At 47.5% G+C, this 21,973-nt stretch overlaps 1 protein-coding gene across 1 annotated transcript in view; it reads left to right on the forward strand.

The window, feature by feature from the left end:
• Nucleotides 1-21,707, forward strand: part of GNAO1 (G protein subunit alpha o1) — a 129,910-nt gene extending 108,203 nt beyond the window's left edge. Inside the window, exons 5-8 of the mRNA XM_009090660.4 lie at nt 6,245-6,373; nt 7,085-7,214; nt 15,368-15,521; nt 19,460-21,707. Of these exons, the coding sequence (XP_009088908.1) occupies nt 6,245-6,373; nt 7,085-7,214; nt 15,368-15,521; nt 19,460-19,647 (601 nt within the window). The 3' untranslated portion in view covers nt 19,648-21,707. The remainder of the gene's footprint in view (nt 1-6,244; nt 6,374-7,084; nt 7,215-15,367; nt 15,522-19,459) is intronic.
• The last annotated feature ends 266 nt before the right edge of the window (nt 21,708-21,973 follow it).

The following is a 21,973-nucleotide window of genomic DNA, read 5'->3' on the forward strand; positions in this document are numbered from 1 at the left end:
TCTTTCAGGAAAGTTACCCCAGTAATCCCTGAGCCTGACCATCACTCCAGACCATCACTCCAGCTGTTAGCAACCTGCAAGAAGCAGGCACCAGAAGTGACATCTCAATGGCTGGATTATGTTAAGGGAAGGAAGTTGGGGAGTTTTTGTGCTGGTGTCTCATCTGGTTGGATGTGAGATGAGATTTATCATTAGGAGCAACAGCAAGATAGCAATGCTTGCCCTGTAAATCATGTGATTGCCATGGAGGCAGGACTGGCTGAAGGAGGAACGTAGCCAGAAACACCAAACACATTACCCAAAGTCCAGGAGCAAACTCCCAAGACCTTCCTTTTCTAGGCTGGACTGAGAAAACACCAGACAATATTCTTGCCCTCAGATGAGTTGCTCATTCCCCTAAGGTCTTTTCCCTGCCTGCCATAACCCACATGGAAGTGCCTCAGGAGCAGTGTGTGCCACCTTCTGGCTTTTGCTAGGAGGAGAGGAGGGCTCTGCACAGTCTCTGCCCTCAGACAGGATTGATTCCTGAAGGGACATGGTGCCACTGCTTGGCAACATTTCAAGCTTTTCATAACTGACGATTATTTAAGACACCTGTGACATCACCTCTATGTGTGCTGGATTGATGCTGGATTCTGAGAATGGGCTGTGCTTGCTTTTCCCCTTTCCCTCAAATATAACTGCAGATCTGACTGGACATAGTGTCTGCAGAAAAAACACTGTGGTTCCATGACCTCTGGGTACTTGCCCAGCACCAGCTGCCCTGGGCAGCCAAACCAAATTGTATCACACATTCAGGCAGCAGTGCCCACCTGGTTTTGCTTTCTGGTAGGAGAAAACTACAAGAGTTTACTCTCTGTTGTAGAGCCACTACCGACACTCCCTAAATCCAGTGCTTATCCCTTGTACCCTTACTCTACTGTTACTAAATATTAAATAGTTTTAATGCTAAATATACATTGAATTGTATGTTCATCGTTGAAAGAAAGGAAGAAGATAAGGTGGAAGATAAGATCAGATACAGGCAGCCTTCCATCCATGAGCAAGGAAGGAGTGTTCAGATAGAGCCATCTTTACATAATCATTTAGATTTAGATGGAGCCTGCTCATGACAACCTTGATTAAAAACCCAGCATTTGCCAGGACACAGTGTTGGAGCTGCCCCTTGAGTGCCTCAGTACACAGAGTCCAAAATAACCCAGCAGTGACTCAGCTGCGTGTGTTGACAAATGGGGATCTGCTTCCTCATCAAACACAGCACAAGCCAGCAAATGGAGCCTGGGGTGTCCCACGCACACGTGGCCTTTCCTTCACAGAGGAGACACAGCCAGAACTCAGGACAGCCAGGATGGGGGAGCCACGGGGAAGATGCTGCTGTCTCCAGGCTTGGTCCTGGAGTTGGAGCTCCAACTCCCACTCCCTGCAGTCCTGCCCCAGAGCAAGACCCAGCTGTGGCTGCTGCTGCACCGCGGCTCGTTGAGCACTGAGGATGTGAGCGTGGCATCAGCATGGTGTGAGCACCTTGGGTGTGCACAGGGACAGCTAAAAGATGCAAAAAGACTGCCAAGGTACAACCCTCACGGCAAGAAAAACCCAACAGACCTTTAACCACCTTACTGCCATTAAGCTCAGTAGATGTGAATGTCCATCTGTGTAAGCTTTGCTGCAGGAATCCAGCCTTGACCACAGCCTGCAACCTCAGCTGCACTTCTTCATCCAAGAAAGCAGCCAGTGGAGCTTTTGGCATAGGCAGCACAGTCCTGGGAGAAGGTTCCCATGGTAGCCAAGAGCCTGAGGAGGGGTCCCTGTGCACACACTGCATGTAAGCTGCTGCTGCCAAGCTGTTCCCATGGGACACCCGGACAAAAGTTCCTTTTCTCCATGCAGTGTCTCTGGCACCAACAGTGCTGCTACCAGGTGCTTTTGGAAACAGCAAATGAAGGGGCAATACTACTGTGTATTGCAATTTGCTGTCAGCTAGCCTGTATAAAACTCCTGTCTTTCTTAGCCTTTATTCAATGATCTCCTCTCCCTGTATTTGTGAATTGCCATTTCCTCTGCATTTTGCTTTTAGCAGGATAAAATAGTTGGGCTTCACCTGCCTGAGCATGGTATAGGGAGTGACTCAGAAACCTGCAATCTGCTTCAAAACAAAGCATTTAAAATAAAAGATATAAGCAGTAATGGAGCTACTCTGCTCAGGAGCAGAAATGCTAGAGGGTTACTCATGTACTCACAAACCTTCTAACCTTCCTTCAGCTTTTTTTAACCCCTGCAAACCCGGGGCAGGCAGCAAGTAAGAGCTGATGTGTCATTTCAGATATGCTTCCACTCCAGTGTGCAAACCCTGGAGCTGGGCAGTGGAAGAGCTCCGATGCCAGCAACGCTGACATGGAAGGGGGAGCTGAGCTCTCACTCCATGGCCTCCAAAGTGCTCTTATTTCTGCTGGTTAAACAGATGCCAGCTTCTGAGGGGATTATGAGTCTTAGAGCCTGTTGGCTGTGACAACTAATTATTTCTCACAACAGTTTGGCCTTGAGATTTTCCGCTCAAAGGGCATACCAGCAGTGCTGCCATACAGCACCATGTGTAGCAATTTGTCCCCACTTGGGTTTCCCTGTTCCCAAAGAGGTGGCACCCCTGAAGTCCACCATCCTCCCCCAGCCCAGGCTCACCCCAGCAGGTCCTTCCAAGCAGAATGGGCAGGGAGCACCAGCACTCCAGTGAAACCTCAGGGATGCTTCCAGCAGGAATCCAGGAGAACAAGCAGCAGCTAAAATCAGCTCAGCATCCAAACAGCAGCCTGGCTGATCCTCCATTCCCACAGCTGAGTGTTAGTGTGGCAGCCATGCCATGGCACACTCCTCCAGCTGAGCTTCACAGGCTGCACACACCAACAGGGTCCAGCTCAGCTGCAGCCAAGTGCAGGGGAAAAAATATCTGCCACAGCCCAAGTCTCTTTCTAGGGTAGAGCAGCCAAAGATTTAAACAGCTTTGGAATGCAGCCTCAAAATCAGCACTGAAAATGTTCTATAACTTCATATAAATTGATGGCTGACCCCCATCGAGACTCCCAGGAACAGATGAAAAGCAGACCCAGACAACTGAAAGAATTTAAGTCGTTGAGAAACGCACAGAGTGCTGGAAAAGACTGGAGATGAGGAAAGAGATGAAGAGAGGAGTTAACAGAAAAGGCAAAGGGTGTATTGGCAGGCAGGTATTGGAGCTGGGGTGCCCAGCAGCCAGGCTGGAGCATTGGTGTGGGAGTGACATCAAGGCTCTAGACTTGCAGAGCTCAGCTCACCTGCAGCCAGAAAAGGTTGAGTAATGGGGGGACTGAGTATTCTTCTGCCAAGCAGCAGTAAAGCAGTGGGAAGCAGGTGCTGGAGGGCCCCCAGCCGAGGTTCTGATGGAGATATCCCATCTGGGGTTGCAAACTGGATGCTGTCAGGTAGGAGAGGGTAGATGGGATGGATCCTGCTTGGCTCTCCCCTCTCTCTGTCACTATCATGTTGCCCTCTTGAGAGGCTGGCAGGCTGTACCAGCTTCCCCAAACCCCTGATCCCCCAGAGAACTCAGCTGGAGCCAGACACGAGGCTGCATCACCAGGGAAGGGAGGCAAGGCTTTCCAAGCCTCAGAGCCAGGTTTAATGCAGGACCAAATTAAATCTGGAACTGACTTGCTGTCAGGCAGCCAAGGGGAATGCTGTGTGGAAGAGTCATGGACTGGGCATGCTGTAGTGTGAGTGAGAATGCCCTGAAATCCCAGCACACAGCCCAGGGTTTAGGTGATGCTGCCATTCACCAGCAAATCATGGCAGGTTGGAAGCAGCAATTTCAATAACGAGCTTCTCCATCACTGTGCTGCTGAGGACCTGAGTCCTTTGACCACTTTGCAGTAAATTTCGTTTGCAGCATTCCCAGCATAAAAGGAGGATCTCAAAAGCAAGAATAATTAATTTGGAATGTTAAATTGAAGAGAGTTGGGTCATCAGAAAATGCAGAAAATGAAGGTGGAGGAAGTAATAAAGGAGTTCAAGATACTGCCAAGAGCTGCGAGAGGAAAAGAAAATCCCCCCTCTTACACCTCAGCTTTTTAACATCACCTTGAAGTTGCTGAGGACAGAGGAGAGCCTGAGTCTCTGAATACCAGCACTGCAGAGCTGCCTCAGTCTGCAGGGCCCTGTGAAGAGATGCAGCTGTCTCTTAAATAACAGCAGTTGACACCAGTTGTGAATAGATGAGTGATGGTGGCTTCAGCCGTCACAGCCCAGGATCTGATTTCAAATGAAGCCCCATTCATCCATCCAGTGCCCATCACAGGGTTATTAAAGGAGCATCTGTCACAAAACCACAATGCCTTTAAATGCTTGAAAAAGGGCACAACAAAAATAAGCCTGCCTAGCTTATATACTTTCCTCTGGGTGATGTGATTCTTGGAATTGTTTAGGAAAAATAAATTATAAATATGATGGGTAGGGAAAATCCATGATACGAGCAGGGTGAGGTTTGTGTTTGACCTTAGTGTAGAGTTTGGCTGTCTGTTTGTTGTTCCAGGCTTGTGGGGTAGGCATGAGAGACAGTGGCAGGGAGTTTTGTTGGGTAGCAGAGTGCACAGCCCCAGCTCTCCAGGTGTCCTGCTCCAGAGCCCTGGCTCAGTGCACTCCCTCCAGGACACAAATGGAAAGCCATTCTTGGTTTGGATGCAGCAGGGATATCATCTCCAGTAGCAGGTCAGGGCCAAGTTCAGGCCAAGTGGGATGTGCTATGGCAAGGCAAATGAGGGGGGTTGGTTTGGTTACTCATTAGAACTAAATCCATGTTCTGCGTTTTAAAAAAATTGCATTTAGCTAAACTGAAAGTAAAGCATAGACATCATGGTTGTCTTGAGTGAATGGTTCCAGCTCATACCATCTCACACTCAGCTGAGACAACAAACTCTTTTCTTTCTCTGCAACTGTGCAGCTCCTCTTAGTACTTCTTATTCTCCGCCTGTTGCACTGGGCAAAACTGCCATCTTCTGGCACCTGAATAGGTCCCCTCCTGTCCTGCCAGCAGCAGGTCACCTCCTGCCCCACTGCCTCTCTGGGTGACATCCAGGCACAGGGATCAAAGGAAAAGATCACCGTTCATGCACAGACATGCTCTGTTATATTCACAATATACTGAAAGCATCTCAGAGCATTAGATTGATGCTCCTGGGGCCAGAGGTGGACATTTATGCCCTGTAATGCACATCAAACTCCTTTTAAGAGAAACTGGAGTGTCTGTGTGCCGTCTTAATGGTGGTGAGAAAGACTGTGCTGTGTGATGCAGGTCTGTGTTTATAATTCATATTAAATGGTAATCCAAATCCCTCTTTTCTTTATAAATTGTTTTTAAAATTGTCTTGAATGTGGATGGAAAACAGGATTGTGGTCATATGTGCAAAGATGTTGGGTTCCTCTACACAAACCTTTCATGCCAAAAGACAGGACTTTCTACCCCAAGTTTCAGCCTAGGGAAGCATTGCCCGTGTTCATAGATTTTAAGCCTAAAGCAGAATTAAGTTACATGTTTTAAACTGTCCAAACATTTTAGAAAGCTATATCTGCTCTCTGTTTCCCCCAAAGCCCCACTTTGTACTCCCAGATTATCACCGTTGAAGTGGAGTCCTGGATTCTCTCCAAGAGCTGCATCTCGTGCAGCCCCAGCCCTGTGCTGGGTTTTGAGCTGAAGCAGTGACTCACCTGTGCAGATTCATCTCCCTTCATCTGAGCTGACTGAAAGCAAGGCCCAGCGTGTCCCTCCCTCCCTTCCAGCTCAGAGGCATGTCCAAAGGGGACTCGACCTGTGTGTTCTGGGAGCAAGACCTGTATGCTGCAGCCTCTTATCTGAATAAACCCTGGCAGAAAATGGTTTTGTGTACAGAACCCAGCACAATGGACTGATTTGGACCCTTGTTCCTCAGGGAATAAAAATAGCAAGTTAATATTAAAACTGTGTATTTTCACAGATTGCAGGCGGGACCCACAACACACCATGCTTAATTTCCTGCTTTCAGTTGCCTATCAGATTTTATGCTTAGCTTACTGAGGTTTGTTTTTTCCCCAGAATAGGATATTTTTTTGCTTTAGCTACAATACATTCAGCCATGAAAAATGAGATTGAAAAAGATTAATAGGAAGCTGAAGGATCCATCTGAGATTGACAAAGATTAATGTGTGTCTTATTCTTAGCTGTTTTCTTTTTCTTTTCCCTTAGCTACCTAGACAGCTTAGATCGAATTGGAGCTGCAGACTACCAGCCCACGGAGCAGGATATCCTCCGAACCAGGGTCAAAACAACTGGCATCGTAGAAACCCATTTCACATTCAAAAACCTCCACTTCAGGTTAGTCTAAAGTTGTACAGTAGATTTTCAGAACAACTATTTATCACAGGGTTTCCCCATAGCTCCTAAAGAAGAAGTTGGTAAATTGCTGGTTAATGCATGGACAGCTCCCACTGTGGAAGACACAGCATTTTGGAGGGTCAACAAAATGAAAAGTTTGGCAATCCTGTCTTGAAAGTCACTTCCTGTATGACAGAAGCTCATGGCAGCTTCTACTAACCCAAACAACATCTCTTTGTTGGAATGTATAATACAAGACTGAGCCCCAAATCTGATCAAACCTCATAAATGTAAGAATATGTGGCCAGATCTTTTCTCTTAAGTGGGTCAGTCACATGTAATTAACACAATACATTGACCCTCATGATGCCATCCAGTAGAGAGAAGAGGGACAACGACAGAAAACCACACACAAACAGTGCTTAGAGCATATCAAAGTCAAGAGTGTGAGGTCTCCACCTCCACTGCCCCTTTGAGACCCAGCATGCTGCTAAGGCTCTCCCACAGGTCCCCACATCCCTGTCTGTAACTGCTCCTCCTGGCTCTCCTCGGCTGCAGGCTCTGGAGGAGAAGACCAAGCTAGCAGGGAAAGACCCACTGCTCTGTGTTTGGAGCCTGCCAGGACCCACGTGGTCAGAGAATGCCCAGAATGCTCAAGTTCCCTGGTAGCTGGGCAGGAGTGGGTGGTGATGGTGCTCCCCTGTGCTGCAGGCTCTTCGATGTCGGGGGCCAGCGGTCAGAACGCAAGAAGTGGATCCACTGCTTTGAGGATGTCACAGCGATCATCTTCTGCGTGGCGCTGAGTGGCTACGACCAGGTGCTCCATGAAGACGAAACCACGGTGAGTCTAAGTGGGTCCTGGAGGCCCCAACAGCTCTGTGTGGGATACTGCATAGCCAGCAACTCCTCAGAGATCGCCGAATGCTCCCTGGGGTGCTGCAGTAATGTGCTTTTGTCCCTTGGCTCTGAAATCCTGGGGAGAGCTCCCCTCCTTCACCTTCTTTGGTACGAAGTCTGCATACCCAGGTAATGCTTCCTTACACTGATAAAGGCAAAGGGTTTGCTTCTCCTTTCTAGCCAACCTGTGTTCTCAAAGTGCATTACAGGAACCTATAACCAGCAAGAGGATACAGCTGGGTGGGCTTTAAAACAGGGAAGCAGTCAGGCCATGGTGCAGAGGTGCAGGACAGCTGTGCACACCTGGGACTCAGCCCAGGAATAAAACCTATTTCTTCAGGCTACAGAAATTCGTTTTCCTTAGTGAGAATGGAACTGTTTAAGTCCTCAGGTAATTTGCTCTAGGAGATATTTTATGACTTCCCACTGTGACATTAGGCTCAAAATACCATCTGGAAATAAAGCTGGTGAGGACCTGTGTGCTCCCTGGTATTAGACTGCAATTAATACAAGTGGATTGAATACACAAAAAAGGATGCAGTAAGACTCATTACTGTATTCTGACCATTCGTTTAGAATGATGGGGATGCATGTTTTTGGGACTAATGACAACTGCTGTGGGCACCCAGTTACATTTGTCTAATGAAAAGGAGTTGGAGGCCATACTCAGACTCAGTAATGATTTCATTGGTGCCCAATCTGCAGCAGCAGCATGGAGTGCTTGCTTCTGCCAGCTCTGTCTTTCTGAGGCTTTTTATTCTCCTACTGGTAAAGATGTCAGGCTTGCAGAAAGCTGTGGATAAGTATGGAATCAAGGGAAATATTGCTGTTAGGTGACATTTGTCTTGTCCCAAAAAGACTAGGGGGACTGTGGTTTCTAGCCTCTGAGCCAGGTTTATGAGCTCTAGCAAACCCTTTGATGAAATCACCTGGTTGTTTGAATCATATTGATGCCAGTATTCTGGATGATATTAACATTACCAGTCACAGGACTGGTAACAGCATGAAGCTGTGTCAAGGAGAAGTTTAGGCTGGAAATTAGGAAAAGGTTCTTTACCCAGAGTGTGGTCAGGCACTGGAACAGGCTCACCAGGGAAGTGGTCACAGCACCAAGCCTGACAGAGTTCAAGAAGCATTTTGACAATGCTCTCAGGCACATGGTGTGACTGTTGGGGTTGTTCTGTGCAGAACCAGGAGTTGGATTGGATGGTCCTTGTGATTCTGTGATCATGACTGTGTCTCCCTCCAGACTGACTGAGACACTCTGCATCCTGTCATGTCCACTTATTTATAATCCCCAGTTGTCTCCTCCCCCCTGACCCTGGCCCTGATACATTCAAGGATGCTCAGCCCTGTAGGATTTACTGGGAAGGAACCAAAATCTCCTGACATGATTTGAAAAATCCAGTCATTAGCTCAACACTATAGAGCTTTGCAGGTGGGCAGCAAAATCAGCCAGAGACACAGAATAACCCAGAGGGAGAGGAAGGTCCAGGAGCAGAGAGTAAAGCTGTGATATGAGTAGAGAGCAAGGTGCTTTGTAGGTATAGCTTGGATTGTGATACCCAAATTGTGAAGCCAAAGGCAGCTTTTAATGCAGGTCACCTTTAGGTGCCCATCTACACAAGTCAGAGCCTGTGATTCAAAGCCATGGAGCACAAAATGGAATAGCCTGAATGCCAATGCCATTTTTTAAATGTCAGCCTTTACTCTGCTCCTCTGAACTGGAGGTTAGAGCATCTCTCCTGGGGAGAGGCCTGTCAGTGATTGTCCCTCACCCAGCACCACCCCACAGCCAGCTCAGCCTGCCCCCTGAAGTGCCACGCTGCAGAAACTGGGATTTATGCATCTCCAACTTTCCCTTTGCAGCAGGAGAGCAGCTTGGTGCAGCTCTGGCACAGCACTGACATTTGCTTGCTATTTCAGTCCCTGTTCACAGCACATTTTGGGGGATGCTGAGCAACAGGAGGGCAGAGGCAGCCGCTGCTCATTTACACATTCGGCGCAAACGGCGAAAGCGTTCGGCATCGCCGCCGCCACGCCGGCAGGACGCCCCTGCCTGGCCCAAATAAAGAGCCCTGAGCAAGGCCAGTGCACAGGAAAAAACAGTGGTGTTGGAGCTTGCCTGCCCTATTATATCCCCATCACAAATGGCAGGTGGAAAACGTGGCACCCACAGACCCTGGCCCCTCCCAGGTGAACCCCCAAGCGTTTTCCCCCCCTTGGTAATGTGGTGCCTCCCCAGGAGCCCAGCAGTAGAGCAGCATCCCCTCCTCAGTCAGCTGATTTGCTGCCTGCATCCGTCACATCTGCCGGCTTGCGTGACGTCAATCAGCTTCTATGGCTTCTCACTTGGAAAACAAAGAGGAGGCAGCTGAGAAAGTGAGCTGGATGCTGCTCCTCCAGCTTCATTTTTTAGAGACACTTACTACAGTCCAGGCACTTGCAGCTGTGTTGAGCCACTGAAGGTTTGGGGGCTGTACAGATGTCTCCATGAGTATGAAAGGACTTGGAGAGAGCTTTCATTGCTGGCATGGAGCCATGAGAGGGAAAAAACCTGACTGCTTATCAGGGTCCAAAAAACCCCCTCCAAATCTGGGTGCTTGTAGAGAATGGCTTTTCCTCCTGCACTCAGCACCTTGTTGTCAATGAGCACAAGATTTCACAGGTGCTTTTTTGCACTTCTGTAAGTCAAACCACACTTCAGGTGGAGGAAACTGCATTTCAGATGCAGTCAGCATCACGTGGACCAGGGACAGCCTCACCTTGGTAAGCTCCAGGTGGGAGAGGTGTAGGATCAGCTTGTGCCACTGAAAAAAGCTCACAAACAGGTTTATGGTGAATCCTTTCCAAAGAGCTGGTTAAGCAAGGCTGGGTGAAGCACTCTCTGACCTGTCCCTGCCCTTAAAATTCAAACACAGCTCTATGCTTGTAAAGTTGTTTTGTGGGTTATTGTGCTCTTTGTTTTAAAAGACTGAGCACCCATCCTCCAGCAGCAGCTAAAACAAGATCATTGTGTTTGAAGCTGTCCCTGCTTCTTAAGGGCAGGCAGTCTTTTATAAGGGATGTATTTTCTCTCTAATTCCCTGTCACAAAGAGCCACACAGCAGGAGTCGAGGAAAGCAAGTATTCCCCTATGTCCAGATCAGAAAGACATAAAGAAAATAAAGAAAACTTTCTGCATCTGTGATTTTTAGGCCCATGCACCCGTTAAGATCACACTTTTCACAGAAACTCCCAGTACTGCTAAATCCAACTTCTCCCGTTGCTTCCAACACCTTATGCTGCTGTTGGCAAATCTAAACTGTGTCCCTGTGTGCCCAGCTCCCAGGGGAGAGGAACAAGGCATGAGAGAGATTCAAGCAGTGCCTTCATCAGTCCCATTGCTGCCAGCCACAGCCCAAGGCAGAGCTCATGTGGGAAAATGCTACCCTCTGCCCAGCCCATCCAACACACAAGGCACTGCCCTCAAGGTATTACACCTGCCTGTGCTTTTACCAAGTCCTTCTCAAGGACCTGCCAGGCCCTCTGCCATATTTGTACACAGTGGGAACATCCTGCTTTAACTGGCAGAACACCTCCCTGGATTATGTCTTAGCATAACAAGGCTGTTTCGTTTCATTTGGGACTGGTCTTTTTGTTTCATAAGTTGAAGTTACAGAAGGAAAAGCCTCAGCTCTGTAATCTGGGAAGAGAGAGGGACAGTCATATCACTCAGTAAAACTAGAGAAGATGATTCACAAAGGTAGATTTCCATTGTTCTTTCTAAATAGAATTCCTAATGGAATTTTTTTAAAAGCAGCAATGGAATGGGACCTACCATGGGAACTGAGACTCTCCTCTGTTTTTTTACCTTGCAAATTCAAAGGAGTCATGGCAAGAGAGGGAGATGTTGATGCTGCACATTGCTGTCTCTGAAGCTAAGATATTTAGGTCAACGATATCTAGGCAAGACATGCAGGCATTGTTTGTGTCCCTGTTGCTGAGGATGGGATGGGTGGCAGGCTCTGTGCTGGTAACCCTTGGTGCATTAGTGTTGGCCTGTTGGTTTGGATCACACTGCATGACCTGGTTACTGTGCTCTCTCTGCTGTCATTGGACAAGGAAAATGGAATTGCAGTGCTCAGAAATTGCCTTAGGAGTGACAAAGCAAGCCAAAGTGGCTTAGGAAATAAAAGCAGAAGGGGGAATGTGGAGTTGCTGTGCTTAGGGTAACCATCAGTGTCCTTACAGTTCACGTGATAGCTAGCACTTAATCACCAAGGAAAACAGAAAATATTGAATCAATTGGGTGTTGCAGAAAACACCAAGTCTCCTCCCATCCTCTGGGAAAAAAAAAATATGTTTTTTTTAAGTGTGTTTCTGCCTGGACAGAGTCTTGACTGCAGCATCCTTTCTCCCTCATGCTGAGTGAAAAGCTGTTTGTTCTTCACAGCCATTGTGATGGCTGTGCAATGACATCTGATCTCAGCTGTGAGCAATTCTGTCTCTTGTCCTGTGCAGGAGAAGTTAACTGCACTTTGAATATGCATGGGCAAGTGGTTACTCCTGTGTAACATGGCTGTTGGGGCTACTTTTCTTGTTGGGGTATGAAATATTTGCCAGTGTAAGGATTTAAAATTCCAATTTTGAAATAGGAAGTAACATTAAGAAATTAATGTCTGAAGAGCTCTTCCCTTAATAAGAGACCCAACATAAAGTGAGAAAAAGCAGCATGATGGGTCCAAAAGCAGATGAAATTATTTGTGTCACTTCATCTAAAAGTATGAGGAGTGTAATCTTTAGTGGCTCCTAGCAGAATAGGCATATCTGGTCCATCACAGCAGAAAGGGGCCCCAGCCAAGTTCCAAGGGACTAAACTGATCTTCCACTGTGGATTTACTGGGAGGAGGGGGATTATATGGGGGATTTAACTTTTTATTCCTCCTTCAGCAGCAGTTTGTCCTTTTTCATATGGTACCCAGACACTGCTTCCTCATCCTTGCCTCTGCACCTGGGTCTGCCTGAGCTGTTGCAGGGCTCCTACAAACATCTGTTGAACTAGTAACAGTTGGGGAGGGAAAGGAAAGGGAGATGGTGATGATTCCTGATGCTAGCCAGCACCAGGACAGCTTGTGTCCATGCATGGGCTCCCAGAAGCCCTCCTGGGATGCAGCAGCATTTCCCATATGGCATCCATGTATGGCAACAGAAGCATCCATGCCTGCTCACCAGAATATTGCTCTGCACCTTCGCCACACACAGAAAGGAATTTATGGCTTTTGAATAATGTCAGCTTCTGGCTTTGGAATAATGTAATCTTCTCTTCAGTGGTAGAGAAGGAAAAGGTGGATTTTAAGACCAAAACATTTCCCACATAAATAAGGATGAGTGGGCAGAGTAGTTCATTATGTTTATTTGTCTGACTGGCAAAGCTGGAGGGAAAATCAACATGTAGAGATCAGAAAGCCAGGTCAGACAGCCTTGGGAAGCTTTGAAGCTTGTTTCTGGAATCTGAAAAGAAATAGAGGTCATTCAGTGTAACCCTCATGTTCTAGTGGGATGTATTAGGTTCTGCTGTGTGTAAATGATTCTGTGATTCTGTATTCTGGTTACCACTGAACACTAATAGCCACTGGTTGTTGGGAAAACTGTCTCATCTCCTAACATGCACCAATGCAAATTGATCAAACTGGATCAGAGATGTAGGAGGACTTCTGTAGGATCCTTACCTAGTCCTACAACTGTAGAAAAGTTGGCTTCACCTAACCATGAAGCCCAGCTCAGAAGTCCTCAGCTTCTGTTTCTTAGACAAACCCGATGTCACCCATGGTGCTCCCCATGCCATGAAGAGCAGTTTCACCTTTCTGCTCTCCACCAGGGCTGTGGAGTGTGGTGGCCGTGGCACAAGGCTGCCCAGGTGGCTGATGGCTGCTGTGGATGAGCTGTGGGTTTAGCCCACAAGCAGCATTCCCATGTTTCTCCACACTTTAGGTTTAAATCAGCAGGAATTATAAAAATGTCATTTAAAATGTTCTGTAAGGCACCCTGCTTAAAGAAATGGTCAATTGTATTTGCTTTCTGTTCCCCTGACCACCTTCCACTTCATTCTCTCCTCCCAAAGGCTTTGGGTATCCAAGGATCTCCTGCTCAAAACCTTTGTGCACCAGGTTTCTATGTGGTTACAATTTTGGCACCACAAGCAGCAAAGGGGAGCATTGCTCCAGGAGCTCCCACATGAGCCAGTACCAAATGGGTTAGCAAAAACCAGCCCACAGGCACAGGGTGATCCAGATAAGCAACATGTTGCAACTGAGACCCAATGAGCAAATGCATTTTTATGTTTGTGTGTGATCGCGTTGTCCCCGTGTGTCGATGCAAACAGTGGGGAAATGTGTGGTCATTCCAGACAGGGCACAGCAAATCACATGTGTCCTCTTTCACCCTGGGCTGAATCAGATGCTTCTTTCATCCATGGAGCTTCTTCTATCTGTATAAAACATTCAGTAGACACTAAAGCATATCAATGAAAAGGAATGTGTTAATCAGTGAAGCGCTGGGCTCAACCTTATGCCAGCACAGGTGTGAAATGGAGTGGGAGAGGGGTGAAGGCCCCCAGCTGACTTATGTACCACTCCACATTCCCAAATCCAGGGCTGGGGGGAACAGGACATGCTGCACCCACCCCAAAACCCCTCCAGTAACAAGCCCGTGCAGCCCCGTTCTCTCCAGTGTCTCTGTGGTGATGGCTGTAACTGGTTTCTTACGCGCACTGGCGGGTTTGGGGAGTGCAGTCCCATGGAGATCCCGCTGGAAAAGCCGAGGAGCCGGTCTGGCCTGTACCATGCTTTGCCTTTGACAACCCCTGACTCTTGGGTGTGCTTCATCCTCACGGCTGCTCTCTGCGCTCCCCGGCTCCCGGCTGAGAGACGGCCACGCGACCGGCGTGCGCGCTCCGGCGTCGGCCTCGGCGCCAAACGTCGCCAGCCTCGGCACCTCCACAGCTTTTCCTCGGCCGTCTGACCTTATCTAGCCAAACAAAGGCCAAAAAATGAGCATTTGAGAGACCAACCAAATTTGGCAGGTATGAAGTTTCTCTTGAACCGAGAAAAAAAAAAAAAAGAAAAACTGAATTGGGAGTTGAAAGCAGCGGGGAACATGACACTTGGTTGACTTTGCCGTGAGCTCTTTCCACCACCATAAACCCATGTGGGGGACTTTACAGCTCTCTAACTGGTCTGGTTTTTCCATTCCTCTTATCTCTCTCCTTTTCCGTGTCCTTTTTTTGCATGACCTCTAACCAAAAAGCTGACTTGTCATTGTGCGTACATTTGGATGTATGGCTCTTCTGCTAATCTTCTAGAGGCATGAGCTAACACCAGTGGTAGCTGCCTGACTTCTAGTCTGGTCGTTCTTAGATGTTCTTTGTTATGTTTTTCCTTTTTATACTATTTTCTCTTCCTTTTTCACTTTTTTCCTCTCTGCGAGACACTTTCTGTTGAGCCGTCTTCCAAGAGAACTAAAACCAAAAAGTTTAAAAATTAAAAGCACAACAACAGAAAACACTAAACAAAATAACAAAACCAGTCAAAGGTCACGGCAAGGTCATTTCCAAAATTATGTCACCTTGATGTCTGCTTCCAACTCTAGATTAATTCAAGGATCTACCAGTCCTTGGTTAATGTAACCAGTTGTGTGCCACACACATTCAAGAAAGTGGAAAAAACATTTTAGAAAAATGATTAAAAACGTTTTAGAAAATCTGCATGAGCTACACCAACACATAAATCTGATCAAAGGGCAAAAATAATTCTCCATCCATGCATGGTGCATGATGATTTCTATGAGCTGGGATCCTGTAAATTAATGTTATGCAAAATCAAAACAGCTCTGTATTGTTAAATGCCCTTAAGTTACTAATTGTGTGTCAAATGTAATAGGGATCGCATCTGTGTATGTATATGTTCAGCTGTATGTATACATAAACTTATTATGTATATTGTAGATTTTCTTTTTTGTTGCTTTCCTCCTTAATTTAGTTGTTTTAGATTTCCCTACATGTTGAACATCCCTGGGTCGCTGGCTTTGGCCTGATGTGATCTTTCCTTTCTATTGCAGAACCGCATGCACGAATCTCTGAAGCTTTTTGACAGCATCTGCAACAACAAATGGTTCACAGATACATCTATCATCCTGTTTCTAAACAAGAAGGACATATTTGAGGAAAAAATTAAGAAATCTCCACTGAGTATCTGCTTTCCTGAGTACACAGGTAATGAGAAATGTGGCTGTACAGCAGTGCTTAGCAAAGGGCCCACAGAGCTCTCCCCAGCCAGGCTGATGCTGCAGTGTATCACAGGCAACGAGGCTAAAGATGGAGAGCTAGAGCTCCCACTGGCTTCACGACAGGTTTTATTTCAGTGCCAAAGCATCAGCCCCACCATGGTCCACTTAAAGCAGGAGGATGACTTGACACCACCAGGGTGGGCCACCACCACTGATTCGGGTGTATGATCTACGTCTCACCAGTGGGTTTGATGCCAAGGCAGCACCTGCAGGTCTGGGGCCACTGTGCACTCCCCAAACCCTTGTGCACTGGTTCCCTGTGTCACACAGGATCATGAACCTTCTTGCAGCGCTCTCAGAAAGGAGCAGTGAGTGTAACCATTATAAATGGGTGACAGGAGACCAACACATGGGGTTTGTTAGGCTGTCCTCAGATGGAGTACAGCTTTGTTCTTTCATACCCAACCATGGTCTCTTATGGCCACAGAAAGAATCCCTCTGCAGTTCCTGGCCACTTTCTCCACTTCCAGGCACTGTGGGCTGTAGAATCATCACAATCCTGGAAACATCCATGTCCAGGTTGGATGGGGCTCTCAGCAACCTGACCTGGTTGATGTTCCTGCTCACTGCAGAGGGGTTAGATTAGACGACCTTTAAAGATCCCTTCCAACCCAAACCATTCTATGATTCCATGATCAGCCCTCCAGTATGCAGACAGGAGGTCTCACAGTTTGGCTGCTTCAGCTCAAGCGATACATTTTCATCATAGCAGTTGAAGAGTCCCCAGTTTTGCTCTCAGGCTTGCCAATATCAAGTGTCTGGACATGAAAACACTTCCAGTTAAATGCAGGTAGAAAACAAGGTGTTTCATATTTGATCTTCCCACACCTCTTAATCCACAGTACAGGCAGAGGAGAGTCACAGTGAGCCATGCCCTGGGGAGAAGGAGGCCTTGGTGATCCGTGGAGTTGAGAGCAGGAGCTCTGGGATGGGCAGGGGAGAGAGTCCCCTGCTCCTGCTGCCTGCCTGGCATCTGACCTGCTAATGATGGGAATACATCACCCATGCAGAGGCTGCAGCTGCACCCTGATGCTTTCCTCTGCATCTCACCAGCTTCCACAAACCCTCATTACCATTCTGAGATGGCTCAAAAATAAACTTTCAGCGTCATGAATTATTTAAACTCACCGGAGACATCCAGATGAATCAAGCCCACAGACAGAGAAGCCAATCTCTTTGTCAGGAAACACAGTTGTGAACCAGGAGCACCAGGAGTGTCACAGTTCTGGGCAGGCCAACAAATTATTAACCAGAGCTTCTTATCTCTGAGCAGCTGATTTTTCACTGTGAATAGACCAAAGTGATCCCTCATTGCTGCTTTGGGCTGAATGGTCTGTGGCCATGGAGCTGAACAACTCCAGCTGAACTCAGAACATCTGCAGGCTTCCTCTCCAGGGAAGATTTTGGTGTTTGTCACTACCAGCACATTTCAGCCATCTAGTCATCTGCTTGGTCCAGACAGAACCAACATATTTCCAACATATTTGTCTGAAAAGATCTAATCATGGAAATTTCAGTCTTTACAGCTGAGCTCACAATAATGCCTACCCCAGATTTTCCTGGTTGCAAATTAGATTGCTGCTTTTGGATGGCTTGTAGAGCAGCTCATCACCATCCTCTTTATAGCGGTGCTTGTCTGTACTGGATGGTTTCTGTCATGTTCTCTTCCCTTCCCTTTTCTCAGTGAAGGAAACCTTCAGCTCTCACTCCTTCCTGGTCACATTTTGTGCCTCTGGTTTTGTAGATCTTCACTGCTGTCTCCCAGAAACCTCAGTCTGAAATAACATTCTCACAGAACCCCTGATGTCAGAGAGACAGAACAAGAAGGAATGTCATTTTATTAATTCCTTCCCAAGCTATCCCAGCCCAAGAGGGAAGTTCAGTGGGGGAGGCAGACATTCATACACATGGAGCTAAGCTCTGGGCTGATTAAACAGAGGAAAGCTTCTGTCTGGAGCACTTCAGCCACAAGTGAACCAAACCAAACTTCCTCAAGTCTCAGGGCACTCCAAAGGTGCTCTAAATTCCTTCAGGATGCTTTTCTGGAAGCTGGGAGTTCTCACAATAACAGAGACCTTCAACAGGTCTCTTGTCTCTCTTGTGTCAGCAGAGAGGGCAGGAGGTCTGACTGCTGAAAGTCCTTTTACTGATCCAACAGGGATCTGAGGTGAGGAGTTATCTCACCCCCAAGTGTTCAGCAATGCTGTTCTGAGTTAGCTGTGCTAACATTCAGCCCAGGCTTTAGACACAGGCACTCACTTCAGTCTGCTCGCCCCTGCTTTGGTGGCCACAGCCCACAGGATGAAACCCTTGTGGCCTCATGAAAAAGCAACAATATTAGAATGTTGCCCTGGGGTTAAAAAGAATGATTTGATAAAAGCCTATAAACTGAACAAGCAGACTTTCAACATCACAAGTAGGTCCACAAAATGCTTTTAATGAAATGAAATTTCTGATGTCCATTAGTTCTGCTGACAGGGAATTATTAGAAGACTGCATCCACAAATTTGCCTGCTGTTTTCTGGAGCACTGTTTCCATCCCCTTAATTCACTCATGCTTTTAACTAATCCACAATACTTAGTAAAGCAGCAGCAGAATCCATGGCTTGATTTAAACCAAGCTAGCTTTAGTGATTCCCTGCTCTCCTAGACAGAATCAAGGATCCGAATCCTCATGTGTTTGAACAACCAACTTCCTGTTCATAAAATAACCTCCTGCTTGTGCTCAGCATGTGGAACTGATTCTTTACACAGCTCTCCATGCAAGAATCTGCTCCCAGAAAAAACTTTGCTTCTCTTACTTCACACTTATTCTCAAGTCCCATGGTCTTCATGAATTTGTGTCTTCCACTAGCAGGGCATGTATGTGCAAGTGGGATTTCCCAGAGCAGCTGCCTTCCACCACAGCACATCTCCAGCCCCAGCTGTTATTCTAGCAAATAACAGCATTTCCCATCAGTAAAGTGTCATGGAGAGAAAGGCATCCAAAACCAGTAGCAGTTTTACTGTTGTGGAGCCTTTTGGGGGCCAGGCAGTGCTGGGAGCAGCCAGAGCCTTCATCAGCCCTAAGGAGGTGCCCAAAAGGAGCCATGTGTGTGAGCAGGCTCAGAGCTGGCCAGAGGAGAAAGGACCTACTCATTTGCATGACTTCTTCTAAGCTTTTTTTAACACAAAATTTGAGGGTTAATGAGGTTTGGCACAGAAATCTCTGTATATCAAAACAAGAAACTCCTCACAGTGTGATTTTAGCTGTAGCAGAGAGTACTGCAATCCTAATTCCTTTTAAAAAAGGGACATTGTGTATCAGTCTTTTTGTTAGGCTTTGGGAGTTTTTTTGAGAAAAGCCCATTTTGCCATGTAACAGAGACTATATCTTTTAATGTCCCTTTTTTAAATGATTTAGGGAAGGGAGGGCACAGCTACCAATACTGCCCTCAATTCATGTCAACTCTTCCATCAAAAACTGAAGCTTTAATTAAAAAAAAAATCTAAAAAAGGAAAAAAGCTAAGCCTTTTCCCTAGGTCAAGCACTTACTGCATTTCTTCTATTTTTTGTCACCATGATGTGGAATTTCTTCCATCATAGCCTGTTTAACACTTAGCTCCCTCATCTATTTCATCTCTATAAACAGCAACTCAGAATAAAAATACAGCTGAGCTGACAGTCAGGGAGCATCTCCTGCCTGGCAGCAATCCTGGCTGGTAGTGCTGCCCATCCCCGAGATGGAGAGAGGGCACCTGGGCTGCAGCAGCCCCGCAGGAGCTCCCCACATCCCACAAGAGCTGTTTGCAGGCACCCTGCAGGTTCCAGGTGGTGGGGCTGCTTTAACCCACTGTTTCTCCTTTGCCCTGGCTCTCCTGCAGGCCCCAACGCGTTCACGGAGGCGGTGGCGTACATCCAGACCCAGTACGAGAGCAAGAACAAGTCGGCCAACAAGGAGATCTACACTCACATCACCTGCGCCACCGACACCAACAACATCCAGTTCGTCTTTGACGCCGTCACAGATGTCATCATCGCCAACAACCTGCGGGGCTGTGGACTCTACTAAAGGCCCTCCTCCTCCTCCTCCTCCTCCTCCTCCTCCTCCTCCTCCTCCTCCTCCTCCTCTCCTGGCACCGCCCGGAGCCTCCTCCGCTCCCGTGGACAGGTCCTCCCTTTCCTTGTTTTTTCCTCCTCAGAAGATGACAAGGAAGAAATGCATAATTCCCTCTTCCTCTCCCAGAAAACTCTGCAGCAAGTTCTGCTTTCCCCAGACCCATTTTGTTTTATTTTGGTTCATTTTTCGGTTCATTCCCTTGCTGCCCCATTCTACTCCTCCGTTCCAATTCACAGTGTTGTGCAGGGAGCTAACGCATTTCCCACGAAGTGCATTTCAACTGCCAAAAGACAAAAATACTTCAGTTTTAAAGAGAGAAAAAAAGTCAAAGCCTTAAAATACTGGTCAGGAACAGTGTAGTTTGGAACCAAAACTTTTATTTTGCCTTGAAAATTAAGAGATATTGTTCATTCTCCTGGTTATTTGCCCTTTTTAAAAAACACTATTCCTTTGGGAAGTGCTGAATACAACCTGATTATTTGAGAGTACCTTACAGCTCCAGTTCTGACCCCAAAGCTGGAGGGTTTGGTGTTGAATGCAGCCACCACAGCTTGGATTTGTACATTCTCCTTTTTTCCAGACAGCTATTTGAACAAGTAAAACAGCCATATCGAGTTCTGCTGGTGTCTGAGTAACAGGGACACAGTAACAAAGCCTACTAAGCCTTGTCTAAAAGCATTCATTACTGGTAGGAGTTTTACCTCAAGTTCTTCAAAATTAATGATAAAATTTATCTAGTGGTTGCTGTAACCCATTTCTGAGGCACTTCCATGGAGGTCATGTAGGCACTGGCCTGGGACCCCTGAAGTAGGCAGTGAAGATGCCCCAGGAATGGTGTCCTGATGGAGATTTCACACTCAGTGGCACTCTGACAAGGAATCCAACCTGGGGACCTTTCCCACAGCACCTCCCAGCCTTAGTGATTCAGCAGAGGTGGTGCTCCTGCAAACACACAGCATCACTTTCCAAACTTCAGCCTTGAAATGCTGGGGAGCACAAAAAATATTTAACCCTGGCTTCTGTAGGCAGAGTCTGATTGCCAAGTGCCTGAGATAGGAAAGGTGCTTTGGGAAACTTCCCCATGCTTGGGCAGCAGCAAAGTGTGCAAGAACCTCGTGGCCCTTCATTGTTCCTTGGGCATCTGAACCCCTTGAGAAGCACAACCTTGTGCTCTGAGCCCCCTTGGCTGAGTACAAGCTTTCCTGTGTCACCTGTGCCTCAGCAGGGCTGGTGTCTCCAGTCAGGGCATCTCCTTACCAGGACTGAGATGGATGCTAACACTGGCAAAGGAGAGCTCAGGGAGCTGGTTTGGGTCAAGTGATGGAGTAGGAAGGAAAAGTGAAAGGGAAGGAAGAAGGAAGGGCAGAGAAGAGGAGTGAGAAGGATGAGGGTAGCACCCAGCACAGCAAAACTGGGGGCTCAGAGAGGACAAATGCAGGTGGGCTGAGGTATGTGTGGCCACCACCAAGAACTCTGGGTACTGCTGAGTCAAAGGCAGAAGGGAATGTGAGAAGTGGGGTGTCACCTCTGGGGACATGGAGGGACTCTGAGAAGTCCACCCCAAAAGCTTCTTAGTTGTCTTGGTGAGACAACCACCGCTAAGATCCCACTCAGGGCCCTCCTCACCTGAGGCAGGCGGGCAATGTTGATCCCTGCCTCTTCTCTGCCTCTCTTAGAAGTCCATTACCTTGAAAAACATGAACCTTTGCAGGCTGGCCAGAAGTTCAGCTGTCCTCTCTTGGGAGCCTGATCTAGGAGTGGCTTTCAGGTCTCAGGAGGTCTCTTCAGGCTGTGGTTGAGAGGGACAGTATCTCTTCTCACTGTGCCCATTTAGGAGAGACGGTGTGAGAGCAGCCCAGAGCAGCACAGCCCGAAGGGGAGGGCCCAGGTGAGTGTCAGTGCAGGAGGCAGTGACAGGAACACATATGGTGGCACAGGAGGGAGAGGACAGGGGGAGAGGCTTAGGGGACGTTTTGGGAGACGAGCTGCAGAAGGGAGACGAGGCAGATTGAGACAGCAGGAAGAGTGGGAAGAGAAGGGCACCTGGGAGCCAGAGGAGAGTCCCCATCAGGGGCTGTGCTCTGCCAGGACAGTATTTGTGGGACATTTGTGACAAATCCCCAGCCAGGATGTGAGCAAGCAGGGAAGGCCTGCAGAGGAAAACGAGGTGTCTGTCACCCATCCAACCAGCTACAGCCCAGAATGGTTGGTAACTGTCAGTAACCCCTAGAGAGCATTAAATGATGCATTTACTGTTGAGCAGCAAGGACCTGCTGCT

This window comes from Serinus canaria, chromosome 11, assembly GCF_022539315.1.
Source record: "Serinus canaria isolate serCan28SL12 chromosome 11, serCan2020, whole genome shotgun sequence".
Classification (NCBI taxonomy): domain Eukaryota; kingdom Metazoa; phylum Chordata; class Aves; order Passeriformes; family Fringillidae; genus Serinus; species Serinus canaria.